At 53.5% G+C, this 24,057-nt stretch overlaps 1 protein-coding gene across 4 annotated transcripts in view; it reads left to right on the forward strand.

Moving 5' to 3' along the window:
• CHD2 (chromodomain helicase DNA binding protein 2) overlaps positions 1 to 24,057 on the forward strand; it is a 128,986-nt gene that overhangs the window by 84,648 nt on the left and 20,281 nt on the right. For 3 of the 4 annotated variants that reach the window (XM_040968782.1, XM_040968785.1, XM_040968786.1), the window contains 12 exons: positions 215 to 385; positions 1,438 to 1,613; positions 7,185 to 7,226; positions 8,119 to 8,258; positions 11,570 to 11,708; positions 11,856 to 12,006; positions 12,943 to 13,065; positions 14,065 to 14,193; positions 15,424 to 15,564; positions 16,918 to 17,052; positions 21,523 to 21,701; positions 22,594 to 22,693. In XM_040968782.1, the coding sequence (XP_040824716.1) occupies positions 215 to 385; positions 1,438 to 1,613; positions 7,185 to 7,226; positions 8,119 to 8,258; positions 11,570 to 11,708; positions 11,856 to 12,006; positions 12,943 to 13,065; positions 14,065 to 14,193; positions 15,424 to 15,564; positions 16,918 to 17,052; positions 21,523 to 21,701; positions 22,594 to 22,693 (1,626 nt within the window). The remainder of the gene's footprint in view (positions 1 to 214; positions 386 to 1,437; positions 1,614 to 7,184; positions 7,227 to 8,118; positions 8,259 to 11,569; positions 11,709 to 11,855; positions 12,007 to 12,942; positions 13,066 to 14,064; positions 14,194 to 15,423; positions 15,565 to 16,917; positions 17,053 to 21,522; positions 21,702 to 22,593; positions 22,694 to 24,057) is intronic. The other variant, XM_040968783.1, reaches the window with a different exon arrangement.

Here is a 24,057-nt window from a genome sequence, read left to right on the forward strand (position 1 = left end):
AAGTCTTTCATGAAACTCTTAGTTTGCCTCTGGTTCTGACTTGAGGGTTTGTCAATTTGATTTTGGGTGGGATAAAGGAAAGCTAAGTGGAAAAGTGCGTCCCGATTCTGCCAGCATCCCAGGAGTCCTGCTTGCTCTGCTTCGCCTCAGGTAACAGTGCTGGGTGTTGGGGTTTGGGAGCAGCAGCCTGACAGGGCGGTTCGCTTGTGTTCAGGTTGCCAACTTTGCCACAATGGAAGAGGAAGAGGAGCTGGAGGAGCGAGCCCACAAGGACTGGGATGAGATCATCCCCGAGGAGCAGAGGAGGAAGGTCGAAGAGGAGGAGCGGCAGAAGGAGCTGGAGGAGATCTACATGTTACCACGCATTCGGAGTTCCACCAAGAAGGTGACCTGGCCTGGGGGCGCAGGGAAGCCCTTAAGCTGAGGAGCTGGGGGTAGGGTGGGGTCGGGGGCCGGGCAGAGCCCTGATAGGGTTCCATGTGGCCACCAAGGCTTCCAGAGCAGTGGGGTGCAGTGGGAGTGGAGGAAGGTGGGGGCTGGGGTGTGCTTGCAGGAGCAGCGGGGTGCAGTGGGGGCTGGAGTGTGCCTGCGGGAGCAGTGGGGTGCAGTGGGGGCTGGGGTGTGCCTGCGGGAGCAGTGGGGTGCAGTGGGGGCTGGGGTGTGCCTGCGGGAGCAGTGGGGTGCAGTGGGGGCTGGGGTGTGCCTGCGGGAGCAGTGGGGTGCAGTGGGGGTTGGGGTGTGCCTGCGGGAGCAGTGGGGTGCAGTGGGGGCTGGGGTGTGCCTGCGGGAGCAGTGGGGTGCAGTGGGGGCTGGGGTGTGCCTGCTGGAGCAGTGGGGTGCAGTGGGGGCTGGGGTGTGCCTGCGGGACCGTTCAGCTCTGTGTGCCAAGGCTCTGATCCAAGTTGGTGTATTTTGCTTAGGAGATTAGAACCAGGAGTCCTCACGGTGTGGGTGTAATTGTGGCTGCTTTTGTTTTCCGGGGTGGAAGCTCTTTTTGTGTTTAAGTGTTTAAGGCTCTTGATGGCCACCATCACAGCCACTTGTGAACTGATTTCATAGCAGCATTTTTATGGGGAAAATGGACTCAGTTCCTCTTTGTTGGAGGTATTTGCCCAAGATCACACGAGTCAGGATTAGGTAATACTAGCTGTCATTTAGCGAGCGTGCAGCTGTGTGCCAGGCCTGCATCTCGGCTTGATCGTCGTGAAGCCTGTGTTCTCGGCCCTTTGAGCACGTAGAGGCCCAAAGGCCCAAGGACACAAACAGGAACCTACTTACACGGGGCATGACAACAATGGCTGGCTGTTTTAGTTTAGTCCAGTGTCTAATGTTTTCCTTCCTTCCGTGACATCTGCCTCTGTGAGTTCAAGGAAGGTTGATGCCCTGAGCACTGGGGCTTCTTTCCCCACAGTGTGACATCGCTGTGCCCTCTTTCAGGCTCAGACGAATGACAGTGACTCCGACACCGAGTCCAAGAGGCAGGCCCAGAGGTCCTCTGCTTCCGAGAGCGAGACGGAGGACTCCGATGATGACAAGAAGCCCAAGCGCAGAGGGCGCCCCCGCAGTGTGCGCAAGGACCTTGTGGAGGGGTTCACGGACGCAGAGATCCGCAGGTGCGTGGGGCTGGCGTGGGGCTGGCGCGGGGCTGGCGCGGGGCTGGCGCGGGGCTGCGGGAGGCCGCTGAGCAGGCTCTGGCCGGCAGGGAGGCGCCTCTGCAGGCTTTTCTGTCGGGATCCTTCTCTGGTCTCTTGCGTGCCCACTCCATTCTTGGGTGATTCACAACAAAGTCCAGCCAAGGGGAAAGAGAACAGAAACGGAAGTATGAATACAAACAGCAGAAATAATGTGTGTAAGGCTTCCTCACTCGCTCTCAGCTTGCTCCGTGCCCCCAATGCCAGCTCGCCGGCTCATGCCTATCATCCTAAGGCTGCAGCCGTGCTCCCCTGGTTTTCTAGAAGGATCTACAGCCTGGTTGGTCAGCTTGCTCTCTGCTACCTGGACTACATTTAGGCTTTCCCTTTGTCAGGAGTTGCCCCCCACTGGTGGGTGTTGGTTCACGTCTCTGCCCTCTAAAAGGGAGACCCCAAGTTGCTGCGTCCAGGTCTTTCTGTTTCCGTGTGATTTTTTTTTTAAACCTTAAGAAAATCGGAAATTATGGAGATAGTTAGCTGTATGGCCCAATCTGTGTTACATTAAGTAATATACAAAGCTGTGACGTTTGTTTCCACGTAAATGTTATGCCTGTTTTTTTAATATTAGAGAACACAGGAGAGACTGTAAAAGCCGCCTTGCTTTCTTGTCTGCTGGGCAGTGCTGCGTCACTCCTGCTCGCTGCCCCCGACAGTGTTTGTGCTGCTCTCGTGGAGTGTGCTCCGTGGACAGCTCTTAGGGTAGTGTCCTGTTTCCTTCAACTGGAAACAGTTTAGTTGTTGTGTCTTATTGAAAACGGAGCATGACATCTGTTGTCACCTTGCTGTCTCCTCTTTTGGCCAGAGTAAGGTCTGCCGATCACCAGGGAAAGAGAAAAGCCTCGGCCATCTGTTGACAAGAGGCCTTTGTTGTGGGGGGGAAGTCCATTCCTGTAACGAACAGGCGGAGAGAAAGCTGAAGCCTGGGGAGGAAAAGGCACACCAAGAAGCGTGCAGGAGGCTTCCGCCCCTGCCGGCAGGGATGCGGGAGCCGCTGGCGCTCCTGTCCTTAGCAGGAGAGGACGTGCTCATTGGTCCGCCGGGGCTCCCGTGCTCTGCGCGGCCTTTGCACTGCCCCTTCCGGTGACAGGTCCTACTGGACGCAAACTCCGCCCACCTCCGTAGCCGCGGGGGTCCTGTTTTATCCTGGTGGGGCTGCTTGGTGGTCTGGCCCTTCAGCCAGTGTGTCCATGGTAGTGCTCCTGTCCTGTCGCCTATTAATTTCTGCCCTTAGTGACAGGTTTGCTATGATGTTTTAATTACCTTATAAGTTTCTTTCACTGTTTTAAAGGTTATTTTCTTGGTGGTAACAGTCCCTGGAGATTATAAGGAACTTTTAAAATTTAAAACCATGTCCTCTGGATTAATGCCAACCTAATTTCAATGGCTACAATAAATTGCAAAGTCAGATATACAGAGAGGAGGAGAGACTGAGAGGTAGATCTTCCATCCGATGATTCACTCCCCAAGCGGCCCCAACTGCTGGAGCTAAGCTGATCCACAGCCAGGAGCCAGGACTTCTTACCGTCTCCCATGCAGGTGCAGGGTCTCAAGGCTTTGGGCCATCTTCTGCTTTCCCAGGCCACAGGCAGGGAGCTGGATGGGAAGTGGGGCTCCTGGGATTAGAACTTGCATCCATTTGGGATCCTGGTGTGTTTAAAGCAAGGACTTTAGTCAGTAGGCCACCATGCCAGGCCCCAGTGGATAAATTTTTATCGAAAAAGTTTATATGAACTCTATGTCTTGTTTCTTTTTTGTGCTATAGTTGTACAAGTTACATCTTTACTTATTTTAGGCTTGTCCACGCAGTTAATAATTACTGCTTTAAGTAGTTGTCTTTTAAAATCATTAGTAGGAAGAAAAGCGTTACAGTGAAAGCCTGTGTCTGCTGGCGTTTTTTGTCCTGGCTCTGAGCGCTCTGGTTTCTTGGCGCGGCTTCTCCGGTTCCTGTCCTTTCCTGTGGGAGGAGCCTGGAGGACACCGCTGTGTGTTCGTGCGGCAGATGTCCAGGAACACAGCTGTGTTTTCTTTATTTGATCACATCTTAGTTTTTCTTCTATTTTTGAGGGCTTGTTTTCATTCTTCAAGATTTAAGTTTATTGATTTAAAGGTGGAGCATCACACAGAGGGAGACAGAGGGAAGATCTTCCACCCACGTCACAGATTGCGGCAGCCAGGGCTCTGGCCAGGAGCACTGTCTGGGTTTCCCACTTGGGTGGCAGAGGCCCAGACACTTGGGGCATCATCCGTAGCATTCCCAGGACTGTGACTGCGAAGCTGGTCAGAGGTGGGGCAGCCAGGACTGGAACTGGCATGTCATGGCATGCAGGTCACAGTAGCAGGTTAATCCATACCCATGGTGTCATTCTTTGGTCATGGAGTTCCTGAGTTCCTGTGTGTGCTTAATATAGCTGATTAGAAACTCTATTTTGTAAATGAAGTTATGGATTTCCTTGGGTAGTTTCTATTAACTTCTCCTTCCTATGAGTGTATGATTTTTGTTTAATGTTTGTGCTGCATAATCTTGGTTGTGAAAGTCTGCCATTGTAAGTCATACAGTGTGGCGACGCTGCAGGCAGGATTCCCCCACTGGCCAGTTTGCTGTGTTTGCTGACTGAGCATTCTCTGTGAAATCTGCTGATCGCAGTGCTGTCTGCAGGCTCTTCCATGCTAGCTTGGAGGGCTGCTCGTGCTGCCCAAAGCCTGCGTGTCTAGCCCACTCCGGCTGGCTCGGGCTTGTCTCCCTGCTCTGGTGGGCAGTGGGCGATAATGACAGGACCTGTTGGAATGGCTGGGCCATCTCAGATGCTTCCTAGGCGTGCAGACAGACCTGCTTCAGGTGGCCTTCTGTGCTCCCCACAGCTCAGCGGAGCTTCCCACGGTGTCCTGGGGAAGTCTTTCCCCCAGATTTTCCTATTCAGTTTTTGGCCAGCTGCTGATCTCCCCCGCTGGTAACATTGCTGGAAGCAGCTCTGATGTTGTATTCACTTGTTGCAAGCAGTGAACTGTGGACAAGATTGTTCACACAGGGTGAATTCTGAGTTCACAAGAAGACAGGCCTGAGAAGAGAGCTGCTTGGGCAAGTGCAAGGTCAGGGTGCTGCTGGCTGGGAGTGTGACCTTCGCGGAAGTCTAGGGGTGGGGCCTGTGTGCAGGTCTAGGGGTGGGGCCTGAGTGGAGGTCTAGGGGTGGGGCCTGAGTGGAGGTCTAGGGGTGAGGCCTGAGTGGAGGTCTAGGGGTGGGGCCTGTGTGCAGGTCTAGGTCCATTTACTCTGCTCTGCAGTGGCTGGGATGCTGGCTGATGCTGCTGTGTTGCACAAGGATGCACTGGAGCTGGAACGGGGACAGGTTAGCTTACAGTGGCATAGTGTGTTGTTCACCCTGAATTGCCATGTTCTCAAAAACATCAGTGCCTCAGAGATTACTGCAAACCTTTGACTTCCACAACTCCTTCAGTACGTGTTGGTGTTTTGGACCCCTTCCTGTGCCATTCTGAAAGTGCTTCTCCCACAAGCGGTACTGCTCATGTATAAACATTCCGGTGGCCCCGGAGAGCCGCAGAGCTGACGCCGAGTCTCCCGGCTGCCGTTTCGCCTCCCCGTGTTCAGGATTGACTTTCTTTACTGGAAAGATGCAGTTAGAGAGTTCTTCCACGTGCTGATGGACTCCCCAAACGACTGCACCGGTCAGGGCAGGGGCAGGCTGAAGCCAGGGCCAGGAGCTCCATCCCTGACGCCCCCATAGTTGCAGGGGCCCAGTGACTTGGGCGGTCTGCTGCTGCCTTCCCAGGAACTTGAGCAGGGAGCTGAGTCAGAGTATAGCAGCCAGGACTCAGACTCACACCCTTAGGGCTGCACATTCCCAGCCCTCACATCCCTACTCTTTCCTGAGCGTGACTTCTCAGCCATTGTGGGCTCTGTGCTATTTTTTGGAAGCACTGTGTTGTCTGATTTCTTTGTTTCATAAACCATATTGTAACAATTTGGCATTTGATGTTCTTGGTGTTGTAACATTGCAAGTTTCATTGAAAGTACTAGGGATGGGCCTGGTGCCATGGCCTAGTGTAGTGTTTAAAGTTCTCACCTAGAATGCGCCGGGATCCCATATGGGTACCGATTCTAATCCCGGCAGCCCCCCTTCCCATCCAGCTCCCTTCTTGTGGCCTGTGCACCTGCGTGGGAGACCCGGAAGAGGTTCCTGGTTCCCGGCTTCTGACTGGCGCAGCACCCACCGGCCGTTGCGGCCACTTGGGGAGTGAATCAATGGACGGAAGATCTTCTCTGTCTCTCCTCCTCTCTGTATATCTGACTTTGTAATAATAAATAAATAAATCTTAAAAAAAAAAAGGAAAATGCTAGAGATATGTGATGGCCTAGTGGCTACAGTCCTCACCTTGCACGCATCGGGATCCCACTTGGGCCCCAGAGGCCCCGCTTCCCATCCAGCTCCCTGCTTGTGGCCTAGGAAAGCAATCGAGGATGGCTCAAAGCCTTGGGACCCTGCACTCACGTAGGAGACCTGGAAAAGGCTCCTGGCTCCTGGCTTTGGATCAAATTGGCTCCAGCCGTTGTGGTCACCTGGGGAATGAATTAACGGATGGAAGATCTTTCTCTCTGTCTCTCCTCCTTTCTGTATATCTGACTTTCCAATAAAAAAAAATAAATCTTAAAAAAAAAACCAATAAAGGAAAAAATGCTGGGCATGAGTTGAGGGCAGGGAAGGGTCCTGTGAGGACAAAGCAGATGGAGAGGAGAGACTTGGGGGGAGAGCTTGGATTTGTGGTTGGAGACAAAGTTGGGCAGGGGGAATCAACAGTTTCCAAAATCTTGAGAAATTTAAAATTATTTTTTCTGTATTCTGCCTCATTCCAAAAAGCATTTGAGTGTGAGATAGTCCAGATATTCCCGGGGCCGTGTGACTGACCGCAGTCAGCAGTCTCAGTGTCCACTGTGTTTGCTGCCAGAGCTCACTGCACTCAACACCTCACACACTTGTCAGGCGGAGAGGCAGAGTGTGCCCTTGAGCTGGAGCCGCAGACGCATTCCCCGTGGGCTACACCTCATTCTGCCACCTGCTGCCTCGGCGGGCACGCAGCAGGAAGTGAGGAAGTGGGCAGGAGCCAGCGCTGGTGCCCGCGGTCTTATGTGTGGGGTGCAGGCATCTGCCCTGTGGCCCAGGGCCTGGCCCGGGGCTTACAGGTTGCACTCGGCAGGTGTGTGTCTGCCCGAGGCACTGTTCCATGTTCAGTTGCAAATCTGTTGAGCAGTTTCTTGACCAGTCTCTTGGAGCAAAGTTGGTCTTTAATTTGAATAGATCCTTAGCATTCATGATTTTAAACTGGATAATTTGAAGACATTTAACATTTGTGATGTTTGTAAGGAATTGGCCCAAACTTTTTTGATAGTTTGCATGGCTCACATTTTATTCCAGAGTATTTTTGCCTTAGCATAGCTATAAGGTGTTGTTTCTAATATGATTTGTTTGGTCATATTCTCAGGTTTATCAAGGCTTACAAGAAGTTTGGTCTCCCTCTTGAACGGTAAGCTCAGTACCTGTCCGTACCCTCCTGTCTGTCACTTTCCACATATAGTAGGTTCTTTTTTGGTGGTCTTTCCTTCTCAGTACTAACACTGGGAACATTTCTTTCTAGGAACATTTTTTCCAAACACTGAGATGTTCCTGTTATTGCCAGGCCTTGCACCGAGGGTTAATAGAGATGCTGAGGCAGGCCCAGAGAGAGAGGGGGGAACAGGGATGCTCCAGACTGAGCGGGTTGGTTCCTGTGTGAGTCTCATCTGTAGATGGAGTAATGTCACGGTGAGGGTCAGCTTGGCATCTCCTGTGAATTAACAGGATGTCTGTTAAGAAGTCACCGGAAGAGCTGACATCACCTTCCCAGTAGTAACTTGCTAAGAGGAGTCTGCAGCATTCAGCAGAGGGAGACTGTGTCTCAGCGAGGTCCAGTGTCAGCGATGTGAAGGGGATGCCGTTGTCCGTTCTGAGTGCACTGAGATTACAGGGCCGGTCCTTGGGCCCTTCGGTTGCTATGAAAGCCCTCGGAGTGTGGGCAGTGGCTTGGCCTCTCCCCGTGCTCTCTGCGACCTGCAGCTGCCTTTGCTGCAGCGGGGAGGGAAGAGCAGGAACAACACAGCGCCTTGCCAGCAATGCCAGGCGGCCCGCCTGTTTACCACCCTGAGTTAGACATCTTCCTCTCTGCTTGTCAGAATTACTTTGTTTTGTGGGATCTTTCAAGAAAGTTTTTGTGATGGAAAAGGATTTTGTTAGCTTTTAGTAACGGCCCCAAGGTTTATGTTAAAACTGCATTGACTAATACAAAAACTGGAGAGCGGTGTCTGTCTGAGCCCTGGTGATCCCTGCCGTGGCGTTAGAAGGTGGTGCAGCATCCTCAGGGTGTCCGTGTGTCCCCCTAGGCTGGAGTGCATAGCGCGGGATGCTGAGCTGGTGGACAAGTCTGTGGCAGATCTGAGACGCCTCGGCGAGCTGATCCACAACAGCTGTGTGTCTGCGATGCAGGAGTACGAAGAGCAGCTGAAGGAGAATGCCGGTGAGGGTGAGTCAGGCCTGGCCCGCAGCTGGCCTCCCTCGTGCTGCCAGGCTCGTAGAGCGTGCTGGGTAGGGCACATGCCTGATGCTGCGAGGGGGTGTGCGCTTACCAGGGGCTTGGCAGAAGGTGCTGAGCAAGAGGCAGCCGTGGCTCCGCGTGCCCGATGAAATGTGAAAATCGGTTTGAATGCCGTGAGACCCGGGACAAAACCAAGAGCACACCTGGCTCCCTCTGCTGTTTGGCTGCAGAGAGGGGACCATTTCTGGATTGTGTTCCTTGGGTATACACATGCATACCTTGTTGTGACCAAGGGAAGGCTGTAGACAGCTAATGGAACTACACTGGTTGAGTATTGTCAAATGTTAATGTTGAGATTTGAAGTGTGTTTTCTCTTAAACACCTGACGGGTTTTTGTTTTGTTTTTTGTTTAAGTAGATTTTTCTGTCCCATTGATTTATTTGAGGGGCTGAGAGAGAGGCAGAGACCAAGCTAGCTCCTCTCCGCTGGTTCATTCCTTCGGTGTCTGTGATGATGGGGGCCAAACCAGGCTGAAGCTGGGCGGGGAATCCAACCCGCTTCCCATGTGACTGACAGGGACTCTGTCACTTAACGCCTCCTGGGGTCTGCATCACCACGAGGCTGGGTTGGGAGCAGAAGCAGAACTTGATGCCGAATGCCTAAGCACCCCAGCTGGCTGACACTGAATGCTCAGCTAAATGCCTGAGTTGCCTTGGTCCTGTGAGGTGCTGGCTCTGGCGTGGGTCTTGTTCAAGGGCACCCTTGTTGCCAGGAGGATGTCGTGTCCCAGTTCTCTGGGCCGTCTGAATCCGTGCCACTTCCACCGTTCTGTGTCACTACACTCAGGCTGCCCTCAAAGCTGGTGAGCTGCGGCTCTGTGCGCGGGCAGATCTGGCAGCCATTGTTGGAAATTTTGGTTCTCACTTTGTTTTGCTCCATTTAGGAGGAACATTTTCAGTTTGAGAGAAAAGAGAGAGCAGACATCTCCACTGGAGCTGCAAATGTGAGCCTGGGCCAAGAGGTGATCTGTATCTTCTCTCAAGCTGAAAAGTTTTGTTTCTAAAAACAGTAACATACTTATGTTTTAACTTTAATGCTACTTATGTGCACATACATGCCCAAACACCAATACCAGCATTTCTGCCAACAGTAGAATACATTCCACTGACAATGTACAGTGAGTGAACTGTGAGTTTAGAAGTATTGAGAGGCAGGCATTATGTTGCAGAGATAAGCTTCCTCTTGGGGGAGCTGCATCCAACGACCGAATGCCTCCAGTACTTGCATCCTTGCCACTCATATGGGAGACTCGGGTTGAGTTCTAGGCTACATATTTTAACCTGGTCCAGCTCTGGCTGTTGCAGGCGTTTGGGCCAGTGAACCAAAGAATGGAAGCTAAGTGTTGCTTGCAGTTGCACTTGTCACCTCTCTCTGAAGTTGATCTGCAGTAACTTAGCAGTTGGTTCGGGTTTCAGCCTGGCCCCGTCCACCATCTTGACAGCTTGGGAAGCGACCCAGTGAATGGATGCCATCTTTCTCACTTATATTTCCTTCCTTCTCTCTCCTCCCTTGTCACTCTGCCTTACAAACAAGTCAATCTTTAAGCATGTGTGTGCCTGCACAGGAATGTGTGTGAGTGTGTGTTTTCTGCTCAGAGTTACTCTGTCTTGCACCTGCTTCTCTCTCTGTCTCAATTCATGAAGACACTCCTCCTCCTCCTGGCTGTTACAGATCCCAGCATGGAGACAGATGTCCGTTCAGAATTCTTACTCCCACCTGATCCAGGGTGGGCTTGCAGGGTTGGAGGAAATGCAGGTGGACTTTGCTTCAACGTGGCCATCATGGCATTAGGCTGCTGCCATTTTTGTTTATACCTCATGGAGTTTTAAAAATAAGGTTTATTTATTTTTATTAGAAAGTCATATACAGAGAGGAGGAGACAGAGAGAAGAACTTCTGTCCATTGATTCACTCTTCAAGCGGCCGCAACGGTTGGAACTGAGCCAGTCCAAAGCCAGGAGCCAGGAGCTTCTTCCAGGTCTCCTGCATGGGTGCAGGGTCCCAAGGCTTTGGGCTGTCCTTGATTGCTTTCCCAGGCCACAAGCAGGGAGCTCAAGGGAGTTGGGGTGGTCGGGATTAGAACTGGCATCCATGTGGGATCCTGGTGCATTCAAAGTGAGGACTTTAGCCGCTAGGCCACAGCGCTGTGCCCTTTCTGGCAGTGTTTTTCAGTACTTGTTGGTAGGTCTCCCAGACACAATAGGAATGTTGTTGACTTTTTAGGTTTTTGACATCCTGGTTGGTAAGAAATAATTTTAAAAGATATTTTGGTTTAGTTTATTTTCTTCTCCTTGCGAGGTACAGTGACAGAGGCAGAGTGACCGTGACTGCTTCCGTTTGTCAGTTCACCTATTATAGATGGCCACAGCAGTCAGGGCTCGGCCAGGTGGAGCAAGGAACCGGAAGCTCCCCAGGTCTCCCATGTGGGTGCAGAGCCTGAGCACTGCCTCTGGAAGCACAGCAGGAAGCTGGGCTGGGAACAAATGTCTGGAGCTCAGAGCAGCACGCCTGTGTGGGTGCAGCCGCTCACCTGCTCCCTACACTCAGGGCGTTTGCATGGTCTTGTCTGTAGACTGTGGGCTCAGATGCCTGTGCCTTGCCCGGGTCCTGTTAAGAGGCATCTTTCCCTCACTGCGTCAGTCTTGTGGCATTCCACTACAGTACTGGATTAGAATGGTTGGACTTCATTTTGCTTCCATAGGATCATTGAATTTTGTAGCTTGAGTTTCGATACATTTTTGTGCCACCTTCAGTTTATCATTCAAATGTGTATTAGGTATTAACTTGATTGATTTCTTAAAAGATTTTTATTTACTTGTTTGAAAGAGTTACACACACGCAGAGTTTTGTCTGCTGGTTCACTCCCCAGATGACCACGATGGCCGGGGTGGACCAGGCTGAAGCCAAGTACTAGGATGGGAGCTTCTTCTGCACCTGCCCCGGGATGGCCGGCCACTGACTTGTGTCTTCTGTTGCTTTTGCCAGGGCATTGGCAGGGAGCTGGGTTGGGTCGTAAGTGGAGAAGCCACGACATATGCTGGTGCCCGTATGAGGGGGCAGCTTTACCTACTGGGTCATACCGACAGCCCATTAAAATGGTTTTACAAGCTTTAGAAGGGAAGGAATTTTTGTCTTATAGATATATGAACTAATAATAAGTGTGAGGTGTTTTTTAGGAGAGACTATAAGTTTTGGCTTTGGTGGTCCTGGTTACTTAACAAGTGTGACTTTGTCCTTTAGGGAAAGGCCCTGGGAAAAGGAGGGGCCCGACCATCAAGATATCTGGAGTGCAGGTGAATGTGAAATCCATTATCCAGCACGAAGAAGAATTTGAAATGCTGCACAAATCTATTCCTGTGGACCCTGAAGAGAAAAAGAAGTGAGTGTATGTTGTTTGGTGTTTTGGGACCATGATGGGTAGTTGAGATGACAGACTGCAGTCTCAGCTGCCGTCGCTCCTTGGCCTCGTCCTGGGCTCTGCTTCCACACTGAGGCCCTTCTGACGTCCTGCCTTCCGCTGCTCCAGGTACTGCTTGGCCTGCCGTGTCAAAGCTGCCCATTTTGATGTGGAGTGGGGTGTGGAGGACGACTCCCGGCTGCTGCTGGGGATTTACGAACACGGCTATGGGAACTGGGAATTAATCAAAACGGACCCAGAGCTTAAATTAACTGACAAAGTAAGTCACTCTGCACTGGAGTCTTCTGGAAGATTTGTTCTATACTCTTTTTATATTCATTACTGATTTTTAAACTCTTGGGGGGTCACTGCTAATTCCTGGGATTCTCTTCTCCATGGAAATGCCGCCAGCTGTGGTGGACCACGGCACTGTGTCATCGGGGATAGTAAGGGAAGGCGGTAGCCAGGTGTGGCTTCTGGGGAATGACAGGGAAAATTAGACAGTTCCATTGCGTTAGAGGTCAGATGTCACTGCAGGAAACACCAGAGTCAGTTTATTAGTGATGAAAGCCCGTTTCAGGGTCACACACGGAGAGCGTGCAGAGCTCCGTGCCTGTTGTGCTGCAGACCAGCGCTGGTTGTACGTCTCCCAGTACGAGCCTCCCACCCGGCTGTTGAAGGGGCAAAGCCACGGCTGGAAAGGAAAGCTGACTGGCCCAGAGCTGAGTGGGATTTACTGCATGTTGTGCTCCTGGCAGGCTCTTCCTGGCACGTCTGGGTTTTAGGAGGGTGACAGCACCCTGCTGTAAGCACTGAGACCAGATCCGAAGGCCCGCCTCTGGTGACAGGACTGGACCCCCTGCTGATGTAGCTCAGTGCTCTAAGAAGCATTTCAATCTAAACCGAAGCTTTAACCTAGCTCCAGGGAGTCCCTGCTCCTGGAAGGAGGAAATCCACGCGGCTGGGATGCTCTAGCAGATGAAGCCACGAGCCCCTCCTACCCTGTTAACAGCACAGGTAGGAGCCAGTGGGAGAGCTCGTGAGAACAGCTCGTGAGGGACTGTCAGTGACTGGGAGCCAGGACACGAGAGAGGATCTGAGGCTTTGCTGTGTTCCGGGTGGGCGGGGAGGGCAGGACCGCGCCGAGTCCTTGTGCGCTCTGTCGCTGCTGCTCCACTAACTGGACGTGGGCGGGGCCTCTCCTTGTCTGTTGAAGATTCTACCCGTGGAGACAGACAAGAAGCCCCAGGGCAAGCAGCTGCAGACCCGGGCCGACTACCTGCTGAAGCTGCTCCGGAAGGGGCTGGAGAAGACGGGGAGCGCGGCTGGGGGGGACGAGGTGAGTACCTTCCAGGGGCTGCACTGGGCGCTGGTGGAGACCACAGCCCAGCCCCGCTGTGGCGGGCACGGCTCAGGGTGCTGGGCTCGTGAGCTCCCGGGAACGAAGGCGTGGCTGTTGGTAATCACAGTGCCCCTGGCTAACCGACCTGGTGTTGTGGTCACTTGCTCACGCATTCCCAACCTCAACGCGGGAGGAGTCTCCCGAGCCCAGCTTTCTGGGTGTGCCCCCGGTGCTCTGTCCTGAGCAGAGACCCCGTCCCTGCCCTGGTGTTGCCTGGGGTTTCACGGGTGGAGGGAACTGTTGGAACCCGTGGTTGCTTCAGACGCTGCATTTCAGTTGCCTGTATTCTCTGAGCTTTATTTCCTTGTTGTTTTCCCGTGTGATCATATCTTTTCTGGCCTAGAGAGATGGAGAGTCTCAGTCTGGAGACACTGAGTTACGGCCTGTACTGGGCACGGCTGGTGTGTTTCCTCTGTAGTAGGGCATTTGCGTCAGGTTCCCTCTGTCACAGACACAGCCAACTTAGATGAAGTTTCCAGGGTCCACCCTGGTCTGTTTCCCTTGTGCTGGGGTGGTGAGGGTGTGGGGTGCCCATCCTGGCAGCTCAGTGCGCACACTGCAGGTGCCTGGAGACACAGCAGGCACCTGTATCCAGTGAGTGAAGAAACAGCCTCTTAGTTTTCTTGTTTTTTGTTGCTTCCTTCTAGCTTCTCTGTGTTTCTAGTGATGGTTGCATTTGCTTAGCAGAAAGATTTTCTTTCCCATTTAAAATACCTTATGTTTAAGATAAATCCCAAAATTGTGACTCAGTAGATTTAAAGGAGTACTGAGTTTTCTGTGGTGTGGGGAATGTCCAGGCCTGCAGGCCGCCCCTCACCGCCCCAGGCACAGCACTGGTACCCTCTGGATGTTCTTGTTTGAATTCTGTGGCTGCTGTGCGGTCGTGTGTCCGAGGCACTTGATCTGTGGCTTTACTGTTGCTCTCTCTCTTTCCAGGTCCAGTTGAAGAAGCGGAAGCCTAGAGTGAAAAAGGAGAACAGAGCTCCACGGCCGAAGGACGAGCGTGGGGTGGAGCTCTCCTCCCCACGGCACTCGGACAACCCTTCCGAGGAGGGCGAGGTGAAGGTGTGAGGCTGGGCTCCGGCTGGGGCTGGCGTTCTTCTGGCTGTAGTCATTGTGCAGCCCACAGGCAGTTATTTGAAATGTGTTGGTTTGCATGGGATAGACACAGTGAGCATAGAATGTGTGTATCTTTGCTTATTAATCTGTGAGAGAGGACCAGAGTTGTCCATTTAAGTCAGCGTTGCAGGTCCATACATAGTGGAAGTAAGACAGGAGTCTGTATTAGTCATAAATGGTGACTGGCACGCGGCTTGCCCATTCAGCAGTGGGGAATGCAAGGGGGAAGCTAATGATTGACCCAGAGCACGCTCTGTGCGTTGGGGTGTTGTGGGGTGTGCGAGGGAGATCACGCTGGACCCGAGTGTAGGGTGTTGGAAGGAGTCTTTATTTCCCAAGCTTGGTGACAGCTGCTCCGCTACACTCCAGGAGTCACTGCGCTGAGCCGCGAGGTCAGGGGTTGTTAAGCTCTCCTGCAGTCAGAGTGAGAGCCACGCAGTTGCTTTCAGGCAGGAAGGGAGTTGCCAGGGCCCACAGTTAGTTAACCGACCTACAGGAGGCAAGAGGGGCTGGGTGTGCGGAGTCTCCAGAGTCATTTCCACGCTGTCACGTGTGAATGACGCGGAAGGAGGAGCAGGATGCACTTTTCACACCTTCAGTTAACTTGAATGGCAGGGGGGCTGCGGGATGGGCGGGGTGCAGACCTGTCCACTCTTGAGCAGTACGAGCCATCCATGCTGGGGCCCCGTTATGGGATGTGGTGCGAGAAGTGCCTGTAAGCGCTTGTCTGAGACAAGTGAAAGTACGTTGGTATCATCCTCTGTGTTGCTGCAGTTAAAGGCGACTTCGTAGAATTCTGTTCTGCAATTCAGGGAACAGTGGTGCCTTTCAGCGCAAAGAGGGTCAGTAATGGTACAGTACGCGTCGTGGATTTGAGTTCCACGCGTGAATTCAGCTGCTGGCAGCCTTGTTCGTTACGGGTACATCATCTCTGGTTCTCAGTTTTCTGTCTGAGAAATGGGAGTGCTGTGTTGAAGGGTTGTTATGAAAATGAACTGAAGGGAAGGAAGTTAGGAACATCTGTCTTTACTGGAGCGTGGACAATTACGTGAGACTCTGCACTTGGAAATAAGCCTGGTGACATGGGGGCATGCGCCCGGGACACTGCCCTTCCCGCAGGGCCGGCGGGCAGACGGGACGTCGTGGCAGCTCTTCATGGTCGTCTTCCTTTCCTAGGATGACGGCTTAGAAAAAAGTCCAATGAAGAAAAAACAGAAGAAGAAAGACAACAAAGAGAATAAGGAGAAACCAGCGAGTTCCAGGAAGGACAAAGAAGGGGACAAGGAAAGGAAGAAGTCGAAGGAGAAGAAGGAGAAGGTATGGGTGTGTCCTCCCTAGGGTCCTGGGCAAGCTGCCTGTCCACAGAGGCAGCGGGCAGGGCGGGGTGGGGCGGGGTGGGGCAGGGCGGGGGCGGGGGCGGGGCAGGGCGGGGCGAGGGCGGGGCAGGGCGAGGGCGGGGCGGGGCAGGGGCGGGGCAGGGTGGGGGTGGGGCAGGGCGGGGGCAGGGCAGGGGCGGGGCAGGGTGGGGCCGGGCGGGGCAGGGGCGGGGCAGGGTGGGGGTGGGGCAGGGCGAGGGCGGGGGCAGGTGTGGGCTTTGTTACTTTGTCACTTTATTTGATGTTTTACTGCATGTTTTGGGGAATTTTTGTGTGCAATATACTGGATGGAGAAATCTGCATGTGGGGGTGACTGCCTAGAAGATGTGCTGAGACTCACGTTAGAAGAGCATGGGCCACTGTTAAATGGGAGTGTATCTGAAGGGTGCAAGATTCCAAATAGATGCGATAGTTAGGTAGAAATAAACAAATAAATAAATAAATAAATAAAGTTGTTCTATCATCTTGAACCACGGAAGTGGTACAGCACTGGGACATCCTTGCTGTCACTGACTGCCGTCTGGTCATGGCTGCCGGAGGCTGCGTGCACACTCTGCTCCTTGGCTCGTGACCATTGCTTGTGAAAGGCCACACTGTTGGGGAGTGTGGTGGCAGTCCTCCGGGCCTGCAGAGGAGGACGGTGCCAGGGAGCTGTGTGCAGTACACTGGAAGCAATGGAAAGTTCCCTCGTTCAAATCACTGTCCAGTTTTTAATGTCAGAAACTGTCCCGTGACAAATGCTTTTTGTATTTCTATTCCTACAGAAAGATGTATTATTATTTTTTTAAGTGAAAGACTGAATAAAGCAAGATGAAAAACGTAAACAGCAGTCCGGCCAGCGTTGTCTGTCCACTCTCCATGTATCACCGACTTGTCTGCTGGACACTCAGCGTGCTGCTGAGGCGCCAGGTCCGCCAGTCTTCCTCCACTGGCCCCCGGGGCTGCAGTGCCACTGCGTTTTGTTCTGCACTGCAGATCATGGGACTACAGATGAATTAATCATGAACTCAGTGCTGATTCCCACAGCAGACTTTAAGGGAGTAGCTCCTTGCTCTGCAGCGCACTGCTGTCAGTGTCCCCTTGGCAGGTGGAGGAATGGGAGCCATCAGTGGTGTGACCGAGCGTGCGTAGGGACAGAAGGGACCGTGTGTGGCTGACCTGTCAGTCATACAGGTCCATCTCGGAGGTCTTGACTTCTTCACCTTTGCCAACTGTTTCAGTGCAGACGCGTGGGGAGCCCACCTGCAGGGCACGATTGCACACGTGACAATGCTTCCTTGTTTTCTTTTTTAAGCCCAAAAGTGGTGATGCCAAATCTTCGAGTAAATCAAAGCGATCTCAGGGTCCTGTCCATATTACAGCAGGAAGTGAGCCTGTCCCCATTGGAGAGGATGAGGAAGATGATCTGGACCAGGAGACGTTCAGCATAGTAAGTCCTGGGGGAGGTGTGCCAAGCCGGAGGGCTGGGGTTCTGCCTGGTGCAAGCACAGCCTTAGGATGTGAAGGCCGGAAGCATCGTGAGGTCATTGGAAACACACTGCTTCTAGCAGCTGAGGCCACGTGTTCAGACTAGGCCGGCATGGAGCAGGTTTTCTTGAGACTGGATCGCATGACCTGTGCTTCTGGGCAGAAAGGCCTCGGGGTCCCTGGGAGGCAGTTGTGAGTCAGACATGTTCCCTGAGCTGGCCTGACCAGATGTGGCATCTGCAGGGTTCCCATGTTTCATAAGTAACTTTCTGTGGTTGGAGACTTTGCGCTTGAGTCGGGAGCTGATGCTGTGGTGAGCAGAGGTGATGGACTGCCAAGGGCCTGGGAGAACGGTTCCTGGCCAGGAGTCAGGGAAGGTTTCTTGAAGGACCTGATGGTCTGCACTAGGAAAGACTGAGAAGAGATGGAGGGCAGGAGGTGCCATGGTGTGGCAGGAGAGTGTGATATGGGTATGTGCCCAAGGCCTGTATGGGCGCGTGTGCCTTGTCGCCTCCATGCTGTGAGCCGAGATGACCAGGAGGTGTTGCTGTGTGCCTCACAGCAGCCAGAGGTGATAGGCAGGGCCTGGGGCTGTGGTCCCCAGGGTCCCTGGCTGCTGGCTGGAGCTGTGCACCCCAAGGCCATTGTGTTGCACTCTCCAAGGCTTGCCCCTCCGTGGCTGCTGACTCCCCGAGCCTCTCAGTTTCTAAGAATGTTCCTGTTCATAGGATAGTATGTGGCTGTATCCCGTAGGTCCTCTTTCTTTTTTTTCTTAAAGATGGAAGATGAAAGAGCATCAGAGAAAGTGACAAAAAGACAGCTTCTGGCTGCAGTCGTGTGTGCTGCGCGGTGGGCAGGGCCCGTCCTCTGCCTTCCCGGGCGCGTTAGCAGGCAGCTGGGGAGGAAGTGACGCAGCTGGGGAGGAAGTGACGCAGCAGGGACTTGATTGGCTCTCCAGTATGAGATGCCACCTTGTCTTAACCTGCTGTGCCAGAATGCCAGGCTCTCTTTCTGGGTTTCAGGCCTCTGAGGCCTGTTTTTCTTTCTTTGCAGTATCCCTGTTTTCTTCCTGTGAGCCCTCTGAGGGCAAGTATGTTTTTTTGTTTTATATGTGAAGTCCATTTACACACTAGAAATGCTTCAGAAAATGAGTAAAGTAAGTAAGTGCATAGCTATGACATGGCCAGTGCTCTCATTGGTTTTCTGGATTTTTCTTTGTTTAGTGTTAGAAGATAACACCTGATGCTTCTGTGGTACCGCACCACTTTATTATTTTTTTTTAAAGATTTATTTATTTTTATTGGAAAGGCAGATATACAGAGAGGAGCAGAGACAGAGAGGAAGATCTTCCATCCGATTATTCACTCCCCAAGCAGCCGCTACAGCTGGAGCTGAGCCGATCTGAAGCCAGGAACCAGGAGCCTCTTCTGGGTCTCCTACATGGGTGCAGGCTCCCAAGGCTTTGGGCCGTCCGCAGGCCCAAAGCAGGGAGCTGGATGGGAAGTGTAGCAGCCAGGATTAGAACCGGCGCCCACATGGGATCCCGGTACGTGCAAGGCGAGGACTTCAGCTGCTAGGCTACCATGCTGGGCCCAGCACCATGCCACTTTAATACTCTTCTGTATAGGTTTATTTTGACCTTATGTTATTTTTGTTGTTTAAAGTGTGTCTGAGAGACAGATGGAGAGTCCCTAGGACTTGGTTCAGATGTGCATGGCGGCGGTTGACGCTGACGTAGTCGGGCCGACCTCCCTTGTCGGGGTTACCCTGCCTGCTAGTCCGCTCCCTTGTGCTCAAGTGATGACATCTTCACAGCACAGAGAGCACCCAGGGCTGGAGGAGTCTGAAAACATTCTTGGAAAATGCATATTATTAAAAAGATGTATCAGTGTTAAAAGTTTTGGACCAAAATAAGCTTTCAGCTTGGTTTGCCTTGCAAGGTTGTCAGATCTGAGTCAGTAGTGCTGGTTCTGGTTCCTGAAGCTCCTGCCGTCCCGCGCTGCGTAGGAACTGCGTTTCCCTGCTCCTGCATCCCAGGAGAGCTGGTGTGGGGCTGCCCTGCTGTGCCTCTGTGTGCTTGGAGGCTCCTACACAGAGCAGTGTCTGCTCATCCAGGCAGCCAGGCCCCGTGTGCATGTTGTCTCCACAGTAATCCTGTGAAATGGGCTAGTAGTTCCATTTTCCATCTTACAAAATAAGGTGGAAAAATCTTACAAAATCCCCCTGGCATTCTTGTTGTCAAGGTTTATTTGAGTTGATAGTTGTGGCTGGGATTCCATCGCCTCATTTCCTTCTGCTTTGAGCTTTCAGTCTGCTCATAATGACGTGGACTAGCTTCCAGATCTCCCCACAGCAGCTGAGGCTGAGCTGCTTCGCACGTTTCCATGTGCGTGCAGGTTTCCCTAGACTGTGTGGCTGGAGCGCAGGTGCCAGGTCCTGCCCCCTGCATGGCTGGAGCGCAGGTGCCAGGCCCCCTGTCCGCTACGAGGTGTTGGCAAGGTGCTCTTGAAGGCACAGCCTCAGCTGGCCATCTTATGCCCATCATGCCAGTCTGAGGACTCTGTGCCACTGGCCCTGGTGTAGTTCAAACGTTTCTTTCTTTCTTTTTAATATTTATTTAATTTTATTGGAAAAGTAGATATACAAAGAGGAGAGACAGAGAGAAAGATATTCAAGTAGTCACAATGGCCAGAGTTGAACCAATCTGAAGCCAGAAGCCAAGAGCCTCTTGTGGGGTGCAGGGTCCCAAGGCCTTGAGTCGTCCTTGACTGCTTTCCCAGGCCACAAGCAGGGAGCTGGATGGGACAGGAACCGGCACCCACATGGATCCCTGGCTTGTAAGATAAGGACTTTAGCCACTAGGCTACCGCGCCAGGCCCTAGACATTTCTTTGCACACTTGTTGAACATTCTTGTTTCCAGTGAATTACTGATTACATCCTTTACCTATTTGGGATCATTTGTCTTGTCTTGTGGGTTTTTTTGGTTGTTGTTGTTTAAATTTTTTTAAAAAGATTCATTTATTTTTATTACAAAGTCAGATATACAGAGAGGAGCAGAGACAGAGAGGAAGATCTTCCGTCCGATGATTCACTCCCCAAGTGACTGCAGTGGCCGGAGCTGAGCTGATCCAAAGCCAGGAGCCAGGAAGCACCTCTGGGTCTCCCACATGGGTACAGGGTCCCAAGGTTTTGGGCCATCTTCAACTACCTTCCCAGGCCACAAGCAGGGAGCTGGATGGGAAGTGGGCTGCCAGGATTAGAATCGGCGCCCAAATGGGATCTTGGCATGTGCAAGGCGAGGATTTCAGCTGCCAGGCCACCACGCCGGGACCTTCTTGTGTTTCTGTTGGGCTCTTTGTTGTACATTCTTGACAAGCATCTGCCAGGCTGTGGTGGGTCTGCAGACCCTGGCGCACAGCTGACAGTTGCTGACAGGGCTCCCCACGCGAGACCCCAATGCTGCAGCACACTTTCTTCTCTGAGATCTCTGTCCCGAGTGACTTGTTTTTGGCTCATTGGACTGTGGATATTGGTTCCTACTCCCCCCAGCCCTGTTTTCTGTTTCTGGGTTCTGTTCTGCTTTTTAGAAGATTCCCTTAATTTTATCTGCCATTGTTTTACTTTGCTTGGGTTTTTACTGCTCTTGCTGTGTTGTGTTTCTAAGATCCTTCTCTTGTTGTGCTTCTCTGAGCATCTCCTCCTGACCGCCCTGTGAGTGGCCCTGGGTGGCTGCGTGGCTCCTGCCTGTGCCTGTGTGTCTGGCAGTCGGAACCTGGATGCCTGGGGGAGCTCTGAGTGGGCCGGCGGCAGCTTCTCTGCCAGCCTTGCGGTCTCGGTTTTTCTTTGGGGTTGGTATCATTCTGTCAGGAATGCCCAGCCTTCACTGTGGCCTGTGCCCAGCTGGCAGGCAGAGGCGTCAGAGTGGACGCTCCCCGCTGCGGGTTTGGCTTTCATCCATTCAGGCATCTCCCTGGCTGCCAGCATTTTCTTTCTTGTTTTCTCTTGGTGGGTTCACCCTGTAAGCAGCCCCTTTTCTGCTGTGCTGGTCGGCAGAGAGAAGGAAGGACGAGATTTGGATGTGGGAGCCTTTCCTGTGCCTTACCTCTAGGATGACGGGTGTGCTCTGGGAGAAGTGGCACGGGTGGCAGTGAGGCTGTGCCTCGCCCTGCCCTGGGGCTTTGGGGTGCCTCTGGAGGTGTCACTGTGTCTCAGGCCACTGAGGAGTCTGCACTTCGGCAAAGCGGGCTGCGCAAGGGGTCTCAGCAGCTGGGTGCTGGTGCCTTGCTGACTGACTGCGTGCCTGTTCCCACGGTGCGGGCCGCCCGTGGGGTGGGGGCCCCGTGACGCTGGCATGGGCCATCAGCGCACAGGAAGCCGAGGGTTCGGGTCCGCTGCCCGCGATCATGCCTCTCTGCTGTTGACCTGTTGCAGTGTAAGGAGAGGATGAGGCCGGTGAAGAAGGCCCTGAAGCAGCTGGACAAACCTGACAAGGGCCTGAGTGTGCAGGAGCAGTTAGAGCACACACGGAGCTGCCTGCTGAAGATCGGAGACCGCATCGCCGAGTGTCTGCGTGCCTACTCGGACCAGGAGCACGTGAAGCTCTGGCGGAGGTAGCACCTACACACCCAGTGGGCGAGCATAGGGGCGGTGGGCTCCGCTGCGCCAGCGAGCGCTGGGAGGGGCGGTGGGCTCCGGCAGCGAGCCCTGGGAGGGGTGGTGGGCTCCGCTCCGGCAGCGAGCCCTGGGAGGGGTGGTGGGCTCCGCTGCGCCAGCGAGCGCTGGGAGGGGCGGTGGGCTCCGCTGCGCCAGTGAGCCCTGGGAGGGGCGGTGGGCTCCGGCAGCGAGCGCCAGTGAGCCCTGGGAGGGGCGGTGGGCTCCGGCAGCGAGCGCCAGCGAGCGCTGGGAAGGGCGGTGGGCTCCGCTGCGCCAGCGAGCCCTGGGAGGGGCGGTGGGCTCTGCTGCCAGCGAGCCCTGGGAGGGGCGGTGGGCTCTGCTGCGCCAGCGAGCCCTGGGAGGGGCGGTGGGCTCCGCTGCGCCAGCGAGCCCTGGGAGGGGCGGGTGGGCTCCGCTGCGCCAGCGAGCGCTGGGAGGGGCTTCCCCCACTGCATTCCCTGGCAGTGCCTGGCTTTTTGTGAAGTAGGCCTTTCCCCACAACCGGCCACTTCAGGTGGATGATGCTGGTCAGGTGTTTTCTGAGGGCGAGGCAGCACTCCTGTGTGTGCTCGCCTCTTCCAGAGTGAACCCTTCTTCCCTGGAATCACTGGTGTGACGGCTCCCCGCCTCCACCTGCCCTCAGCTCTGCCGCCCTGGCCGGCTGTCGCTGGTGGCTGGGGGCAGCATGGCAGGGAGATGGGCTGAATTTCTGAGGCCGGGCGTCCACAGGAGGGCAGGGCCCGATCAGGAGCCGGGGTCGCTGCATTTGGACTTTCCCTAGTAAAATTCAGTATTAAAAAAAAGTTTTAATTCTAGAACTCACTGGAACTGTTCTGGATTTGTTTCTAGGAACCTGTGGATTTTTGTTTCCAAGTTCACAGAATTTGATGCTCGGAAGCTGCACAAGTTGTACAAGATGGCTCACAAGAAGCGGTCTCAGGAGGAGGAGGTAACGTGGTGTAGCCTCGCTCGGGCAGCGAAAGCCTGTGGCACGGCCTGGCCTGGCTCTCCCTGGGCAGGCGCTCGGACGCCCCGGCACGCTGCTGGTCCGGGACAGGTGACGGGGCAGTCCACACTGGTAGTCACACGGTTGGACTGCTGTTCAGTGGATAAAATAGACAACCCTGCTCAGGTGCTGGCGGAGTTGTTCCTCTGAGCTCTTTGTCCTGGAGGAGTGTACTCACCGGGTCTTTCCTTTTCCCACCTGTTTATAGATCTGACTGCTAATACATATTAGGACTGTAGGCAGAAAATACTTTTCCTGCTCTTTTCTAAACCATGTCCTTGCTGTCCTTCCAATTTTTACATATAAGGGTCTCAGTGGATGTCTGCGGTGTCCACTTGGAGGAGCAGATGTGGGGCCGGTACTGTGGTGTAGTGAGTAAAGCTGCTGCCTGCAGTGTGAGTGTTGCATCAGTGACTGCTCCACTTCCGATCCACTTCCCTTCTAATGTCCGTGGGAGAGCAGTGGAAGATGGCCTACGTACATGAGCACTCAGGGCAAGGCAAGATGGAGCTCCTGGCTTCAGACTGGCCCGGCTCTGGCCATTGTGGTCATTTGAGGAATGAACCTCCCTGTAATTCTGCCATTCAAAAAAATAAAATAAATCTTCCAACAGAAGGGCCTGGTGTGAAGGCTCAGTGACTGAATCCTCGCCTTGCACGTGCTGGGATCCCATATGGTGCTGGTTTGGATCTCAGCTGCTCCACTTCCCATCCAGCTCCTTTGTGTGACCTGTGAAGGCAGTCAAAGATTTCCTAAAGCCTTGGGAGCCTGTTGCCATGTGGGAGACCCAGAAGAGGCTCCTGGCTCCTGACTGTTGTGGCCACTTGGGGAGTGAACCAGCAGATGAAAGTTCTTTCTGCTACTTCTTTTTAAATCTGCCTTTCCAATAAAAGTAAATGATAAATTTTAAAATAAAACAAACCCCACAAAGCTAATCTGAGAAGGTGTCCCCAGGTGAGTGGCCCTCCTTTGTTGGAGTGGGGGTGTGGAGAAGGGGCTAGCCAGCGTGCAGGGTGGGCTCCTGGGCAGGGAGTCCTGCGTGCACAGAGTGGCCGGTCCTGTGCAGTCAATGGCTTCGGCTCCACTAATGTGGCAGCAGTGTCCATGGTGTCCATGGTGTCAGCAGGTGCCAGAGCACCTGCTGCCTGCTCAAGGCCTGTGCTGGCCGGAAGCTCTCTGCAGCAGCTGCTGGTGTTGTCTTCCGCAAGAGCAGGAAGCAGCTTGCACACACCCAGAAATGCAGTGTTAACATGGCCGGGCGTCAGTGCAGATTTTAAGCATTACAGGAAGGCTGAAAGCAAAGCCCC

Source organism: Ochotona curzoniae, unplaced genomic scaffold (genome assembly GCF_017591425.1).
Source record: "Ochotona curzoniae isolate NIBS_2020 unplaced genomic scaffold, NIBS_Ocur_1.0 scaffold_4701, whole genome shotgun sequence".
Taxonomy (NCBI): Eukaryota; Metazoa; Chordata; class Mammalia; order Lagomorpha; family Ochotonidae; genus Ochotona; species Ochotona curzoniae.